The sequence below is a fragment of the Schistocerca gregaria genome, chromosome 1 (genome assembly GCF_023897955.1).
Source record: "Schistocerca gregaria isolate iqSchGreg1 chromosome 1, iqSchGreg1.2, whole genome shotgun sequence".
In the NCBI taxonomy this organism is placed as follows: domain Eukaryota; kingdom Metazoa; phylum Arthropoda; class Insecta; order Orthoptera; family Acrididae; genus Schistocerca; species Schistocerca gregaria.
In genome coordinates, this window is record NC_064920.1 from 70,251,333 (window position 1) to 70,259,093 (window position 7,761).

General features: G+C 45.2%; 1 protein-coding gene across 1 annotated transcript; it reads left to right on the top strand.

Moving 5' to 3' along the window:
* Positions 1 to 3,196: 3,196 nt before the first annotated feature.
* LOC126272481 (retinitis pigmentosa 1-like 1 protein) lies at positions 3,197 to 4,021 on the top strand. Its single transcript, XM_049975775.1, has one exon. The coding sequence runs from the start codon at positions 3,197 to 3,199 to the stop codon at positions 4,019 to 4,021; it is 825 nt and encodes a 274-aa protein (XP_049831732.1).
* Positions 4,022 to 7,761: the final 3,740 nt, after the last annotated feature.

Below are 7,761 nucleotides of genomic sequence, written 5' to 3' on the forward strand. Positions count from 1 at the left end.
GCCTTTTATAGTGTTGTCCGTTTTAGTTGCTGTTTTAACCTTGTGCCTCGCAGTGCATTCATAATTTAGTATGGGCGCTAATGGTCACTGTAGTTGTGCACCCTAAAACCACAAAAAAAGGATAACTGCACAGACGCGGTTCTTGGCCCGACGCAGCAGCACAGCCTGTGGGATACACTAGCATCTGTACGTACGCTCTAACGCGCATTTGGCGCGGTGTACCCATGTTCTGGCCCGACCCGTGTGCAGGGAGCTCACTGCGGTGGTCAGCGACCTGCTACGAGCAGCCGCCCTCGTCACGTATCGCTCCACTCTCACCTTCCTGAGAGAGTCGGCACCTGCATCAGCTCTGCCAGTCTCGTATCGTACCCGAGTCGGCAAGTATTCTTCGCGACTTGGGGTACAGTGCATGGCAGAGGGTACTGTCCACCGAGAGCATCAATTTTACGCCCCACTCCATTCCCGAATAAATCTGCGGAAAAATTACTGTCTGTATTCTTCTCAACACTCTATAACCTCCCCTGCCTTAATCTCGTTATTCGTAAGAGAGATATGCCGTGGAGAAATCAGAATAGTCGCATAGCTTACCACGCTTACCGAATATTCAAACACAACCAACGGAATAATTAAGGCTTTCGTGGCCACTTGTATTGGCTGTAACCTTTTGTCTCGGTCCTTTGGCTGACGGCAGCCAGCAGCCGGTAGTGGAAGGCGGAGATCTGAGAGTAGCAGCCACTCGTGCCAGCAAACGTGAGAAGCCGAAGAAGCAGGGCCTCAAGTCGCCAGGCGATAAGTCGCACTCAGCAGGGTTATTGAGGACGACGACATCTCTCTTGCAGTTAGTCCACTTGAGGTTCCGTGTATTTTGAAGACTTTCACGTGCAATACACCAGTCTATGAGTATACTGCAATGTATTTCTGAATTTGTACGGTGTTTACTAAAACACTTACCTGATAAGGAAATGAGATTCTGGATCACACCGTAGAAGTGGTAGCCCTCTCAACTCTTATTAGACTCCCTTTAGAGATACTCTAAACTTTCCCAGAACTCAGCAACAAATCAACTGTAGGTCTCCCGTTCGGCTACGTCGTCCTATTTCATACAACTTTTTTAGCATTACACATAAATAGCTTAACGGTGTGACGTGATCCACATGTTCATCTCTAGTCTTCTAACCGCACGCTATCGGGTTCTTTTATTTCTTATACGGATTATCCCAGTGTTTTCCACATTTACTGGGCGTCATCATTCATTCCATCAAATTGAAAATTTGCCCAACTGTTCCTGCATTTCTGTATGATCGTACAACGACCTTATATTTTCTTTATAAATGTCAGCATAGCCAGCAGACAACTTCCTGGCGTTGCTGATGGTATCTTCTACATAGTTTATGAATGACGAGACCGAAGCTAGGAGGCTTCGTTGAACTTTCATTTCGAGCACTCGTCATCTTGTGTGAGATACTAATTACTCAAAAATTCATCGAGCCATTCACATATATTTGACGGTAGTCTGTATATTCTTATCTTGGGTATTACTGAACAAAGTGATGCAATGCCGTACTTTTCTCTAAATTATATGAAGACAGAATTTACGTATTCGCTTGAATTTGTTAGACACCGACTGTGAGTGCAGCAAGTTGCCCTAACTGAAGAAAACTTCACAAGTGAAGATTGGTAAGAAAACTTTTTTACTTTTTTTTTATTCGACGAGCGATTTCGACAGGCCTATGCTGCCATAATGGAATCTTACGCTTTGATATGTTTACAACATAACAGTCCGTCAGTGTTAAAAGTCCCTCCAAGTTGCATATGTCGTTCCTAATACTGCAAGTTGGTATGCCAGATGTAAAAGTATTATGTACCAGTATAAACGTAGCTATATTGCGCCGATTGCAAGTGTCCATGTTCACCATCAGCTGCCAGCTGCAGTTCCGTGCAACATAGTTACGTTTGTGTTTGCACATAACACGTTTACTCTGGACACGCCGATATGCAGTAATCTTCATGGTAGTGGGAAGCGCATATGCAATGTGAAGTGACTTGTGACACTGAAGGAGAATGTGCTGCGAACGTTACAGACCACAAGGTCCGATGAAACCGAATTTTTTTCTAGCGATCCTAACTTGCGATGTTTTCTTCAGTTACCGTGCATCGCAGATTACCCCCACTGACCACGTCAGGAAAATACAGGATGAGTCTTACTAACGTTTAAAAACCACCGAAGCGATGTACATGACGCTGAGACAAGTAATTTAATATCAAGCACATAGGGCCACAAATGTTTCGAAATACCTGAAAAGAGGATGAGAGATGTTGAGCGTGGGACGTCACAACATGACGTACCTCGCCATACGTGCAGCGGTTGAACTGTCCCACCTGGTCATCCCAAACATAGTCAACTATTCACGTCAATGTGGCTCAGGGCGTACGTGTAGCTCATGGTACGAATCTTGCACGGTGCAGGGAGTATTTTCTTTGATTGGGTGAAACAGTTACTATTTCATGTACCAGTCTCGCGGAACCCGCAAGTTCATTGCACAGTACAGTACAACAAAAAGTAGCGTACAGCGTCACAAGGAAATGAATATAAGCTTCTGAATTGCGTCGGTACAAATAAATGACCCACTTTTACTTTAGTAGATGAAGTCTGTAAACAAAAGAAAATGAGAGAAAAGGAAAGAAAGAACAGCTTTTGCTTCGTTACAGCGTGGACCACAATTCTGGAACTTGAATCGTTGCAACAAGTCAGGTTTGCAGAAGGTGATTGGAAAAAAATTAGTCTAGCGAAGCGATATGTAGCACTTGTCTCTTCCACGAGGTACGTCATTTGGTGACGTCACACGTTCAACATTTGTCATCCACTCTTGGGCTACTTCTCAACATTTGTGGCCCCCTGTGTCTCACATTGTATGACTTGGTCTGATGTCATATACGTCGCTTTCCGTTTTTCTTTCTTTTTTTTACGTTAATAAGAATCACCCTCTACAGGTCAAGTTGTGTTTCACGCGAGTGGCTGTGCCCGCATTTACTTTCGAGCGCAAAATATGCGACATGCGGACGTCGGCTGTATGGTTCTTTTGGTCGTGCTGGTACAGCGATCTGGAAGCTCCGCCATCTGTTTTTTCCGAATGTTACGACTGTTGTAAGACTAACCTCTCCGCGTGTGTGCTGTGTGCCCGCAGCGGCCGCGGTGATGCCGGTGCGAGCGGTCGAGGCGACGGAGAGGCGACCAGCTGAGGCGGCGCAGAGGCCGGGGGCGGAGAGGGCGCAGCAGACGCCGGAGGCGGAGAGGGCGCAGCAGACGCCGGAGGCGGAGAGGGCGCAGCAGACGCCGGAGGCGGAGAGGGCGCAGCAGTCGCCGGAGGCGGAGAGGACGCAGAGGCCGGGGGCGGAGAGGGCGCAGCAGAGGCCGGAGGCGGAGAGGGCGCAGCAGACGCCGGAGGCGGAGAGGACGCAGAGGCCGGGGGTGGAGAGGGCGCAGCAGAGGCCAGAGGCGGAGAGGGCGCAGAGGCCGGGGGCGGAGAGGGCGCAGAGGCCAGGGGCGCAGAGGCAAGGGGCGGAGAGGGCGCAGAGGCCAGGGGCGGAGAGGGTGCAGCAGACGCCGGAGGCGGAGAGGGCGCAGAGGCCGGGGGTGGAGAGGGCGCAGAGGCCTGGGGCGGAGAGGGCGCAGAGGCCGGGGGCGGAGAGGGCGCAGCAGAGGCCGGAGGCGGAGAGGGCGCAGAGGCCGGGGGCGGAGAGGGCGCCGCGGCAAAGGCCGGGGGTGGAGGGGGCGCCACGGCGGTCCCGAACCCGCAGCCCCGCGGCGCGCAGCGCGGCCCTGCAGGCGGAGAGGCAGCGCCTACGCAGGGAGGTCGTCACCCGCTGCTGGGAGCGCTGGATAGACTCCGCCTTACAGGGCGCCGAAAACTGCGAGCAGCTGATCCTCGGCTGGCTCGCGGAGTACGAAGACTTCGAGGGCTTCTTCATGCGGAACCTCGCGCCCCAGGACAGCTCCGGCTCGCCCCCACGCCAGACCTGACGGAGGGAGGGCGCTCCAAACGCCCGAGGGACGTCCAGCGAGGCAGTGGTGCGCCTACAGCTGAAAGCGACGACCGCCAGCAGAGCGCGAACGGCGGCGGAACGGGTGGCCGATAGCGGCCTCTCAGCCACGGTGTGCTGGTTACTTGAGTGTTGTGTTGTTTCGCACTGAAGACAAATGCAGAAAATAAAGCGCACACCGTTTTAACAAATTTTGTTTTCATTGCAAGTTCCTGCCACGAGTCAACTTCCATAAAATTCTTCTGCTTTTTAGACTGCACCACTATGAAATATGATGCAGCAACATTTCGGCCAACAGTCCACAACTCAGAAGGAATCTGTGTACATCTCCTCGGTTTCTTAATCTGGCATGTTACTCCCAGAATCCAGCGTTCATTTATTAATAGGTCACGTTCACGAAAAACACACACTATTAAAAAAATGCACCAAATTCATACTTTTGGAGATACGGCAATGAAATTTTGTACTAATTTCTTTAATGAAATTTAAAAATTCTATTTTTTTAAAAAATATATGTATCTTTCCTCAGAAATTATTCGAGATATTTCTACAAAATTATCTCTCTTTAATTTCTTTGCATGTTGTAACCTTCTCACATGGGCTTTCTGGAATATATCGAACAGAAGAACTGTAATATTTTAAACATTATTCTGCAAGTAAAATACAAAATTCATGCAAAATTCCAAGCACTTTCTCCCATATGTCAACTTACACTCAGAATTTCAAAATTTGCTCTCTATACAACATTTATTGGGTTTATAGAAATAAGGGTACAAAATTGCATAATTCCAGAGTTCATAGATTGTGGTAATAAGATACATAAACTATAAAAGACATAATTTTCAGGACATGCAAAATGTTTTATTTCTGTTGTCATCTCTTCAGAAGGCCCTAGATTTGTACTGTGGGTCATCTTTACCTTCAAGACTTTTCTTCAGGTTTCTTCCCTTTACCAAGTCTTCAACTGACTTTTCAGTTACAAAGACGCGCCGTAAATCTCTTTTTCTCAAAATGTCTCGAGTGACATTTCTATTCTTTCAACCCATTATCTCCAATGCTTTCATCCTCCCTACGTTCTCATCACTGAATACAAGAATCTAACACTTACGTAAATCTCCGTCTGTACCATAAGGCAAAAGAAAATCCAGGATGCGACAGTTTCTCATGCATCTCATTGTTTATGATGTCATATCTCCTGAACTATGCTACATAGAAGCTCTTAGCCCGACAGTAGCCTGACAGTACAGGATGTCTGTACCAAGTTTTGTTGAAATCGCTCCAGTAGTCTAGGAGGTAATCTGCAACACACACCCACACACATTATGGATGTTAAAGAGTAGTCTTTACAGCCATGTATTGGTTACCTGTTTCCTTTATTGCCAAATCTGTCCACAGAAAAAAATTAGTATATTCAACTTGGCTTAATTAATTACTCTGTAATATTTATGAAAGAAATTTTGTCTTTCACCTCTGATTTGTGTATTTTTTTCTTATAGTATTTAGTAATTCTGAAGAGACAACAGTTTGTTTCCAATTTTGTTTCTGACGTGAATTGGGGAACCTATATCTCACCCCATGGGAACCATTTGCCATAGAAAATCATGGACCCTTTTTAAATTTTCTCGCAAATTTATTTTCGCTTTTGCTTTAGGTCGGTAGTCAACAAATGTGATTTCCATATTCCACAAACCTTCAGCACAAAATGTTCCACAAATGTTCAGCGCTCTCTCTTCTGATGTGCCTATGGTGTCAGCAATTTCGTACACCTTTAACTGCCAATCATCCAAATCTCTCCCAGGGAAAAGAGTACAGAATACGTGGGTACAGTAAAACTACAGTGTTAAAAGAGAAAGAAACTGTTCTGATACCAACTACCAAACAGTCATTGCAACACGGTGCACAAACACCAATGTTGTCTTATTGTACAATGCCTCAAGTACCTGCAGTATAGAAACGGGATTAGAAACACATATAAGGTACAGTACCGATACCGTAACTTACTTGGCAAAGACAGTGCATCAATAACTACCCAAGAACTGTGGACAAAACGAAAGCCAAAAAATCTAAATCATTGATGCCAGGCTTAAATCGACCTTCAGAGAGCATGAAAACACAGCAAAACACGAAACTGTTACGACGCGCCATGTCAATTACTTAAAGCATGAAATCCAAACCGAAATAATGAAGGTGAGATATCTCATAATAGCAAACGGCAAGTGCTTGCAGACAGGCATGGTCAAGGACTTGAAAATAACCGAAAAGTTGAGACTAATGTGAATTCGTTTTGTATAGTGAAAATGGGTCTCACTTGTTGTCTGCAGAAGTTAGGAAAATACACGACAAAGACTTGGTCATGCTTCTTTGAAGCACAAACGACGTCTACAAAAATGAAACAGCTAGAGCTTCGCACGACGTAAAACAATGCTCGTAGCCGGTAATAGTGAATATCCCACATCGCCACCAACTTGTGAGTCAGTCATGCAGACGTTTATAAAATGTTAAACACATTGATGTCGGAGAACTAACACAGAACGTAGATTCCACATATAACATGGACTTCATCTGAACGGTTGGGGAAAGAATACGTAGTGAACTTGACAATCATGGTACTGGTAGTAAAGAATACACCACAATATTAAAACAAAACAAAAAATAGTAGCAAATTCATTAGCTCCTACAGGAACAATAGCACTGGTAAGAGGCAGAAGCATTAATACCAGCGTCAGCGCCAACAAAAAGTGCAGCAGCAGCGGAAACTGCACAAAAGGCGAGGAGTCAGCAAAAGCAGCAGTGGACAGCGAAGTGAACGGTTAGTAACACTACACATTCTCACTATCGAAACGATTTTTGGCTAAGGCCAGGGTGACGTGAAGTCTTCAAGGTAAGCAAAGCTCATTATTGCTGAGGTGTCCACAACAATACAAGTCCATAAGACATATAGTGCAACAGCTAACATTGGAACTGAAGACTATATGTACCGTACCTCACTTATCTACATTACAGCACAGAACGTTGGTGTAGAGAAGCTGAAATAATATGTATCAGTAGTTCTAAATTCCTATGATCTACTATACCAGCACAGTAGAATCACTATGAGAGGTGGAGAATCAGGTGTATAACTTTCTGGAAAGAAGAGATTATGCATAACGTTAGAGAGAACATTATTTCATTTAAGTGAGGGAAAACATTATGATAGAGACATCAGCTATAGACAAATGAAAACAAGATATGTTCCAGAGATTAACTATATTATGTATGCTTGTTATCATTCTCCAAGTGGTGACACTGATATGTTCATTGCAAAATTACTCCAGTTAATCTAGACAGTTCCTAATCTCAAGGGCAAAATTCTCATTTGAGGAGATTTAACTTCAACACAGTGAACCCGGATAAGCTCTGCAATACATTCTTCACCATTATGTACAGCTATAGTGTATAGCCAAAGCTGATTAACACTGCCACAGGGATAACCAAGTGACAATCATTGATCGTATGTGAATTGACATAAAAAATAAATTCTGTAGATAACATTGCGTTTTCACATCACATCTACAGTAAATTAAACTGGAACCCTCAAATGAAGAGCGAGTTTCTATAAACCAAAGAGAGTTGAGTTTGCCATACAGACCTACATCAGACTCCGCAAGACACCTAATGGTGTGTGGTGGAGGGTACTTTCGATACCACTATCTGGTCACTCCAACCCTGTTCCACTCGCGT

Excerpts from the sequence above, each read along its gene's own strand:
- LOC126272481 (XM_049975775.1), top strand. The coding sequence starts at position 3,197 with ATGCCGGTGCGAGCGGTCGAGGCGACGGAGAGGCGACCAGCTGAGGCG.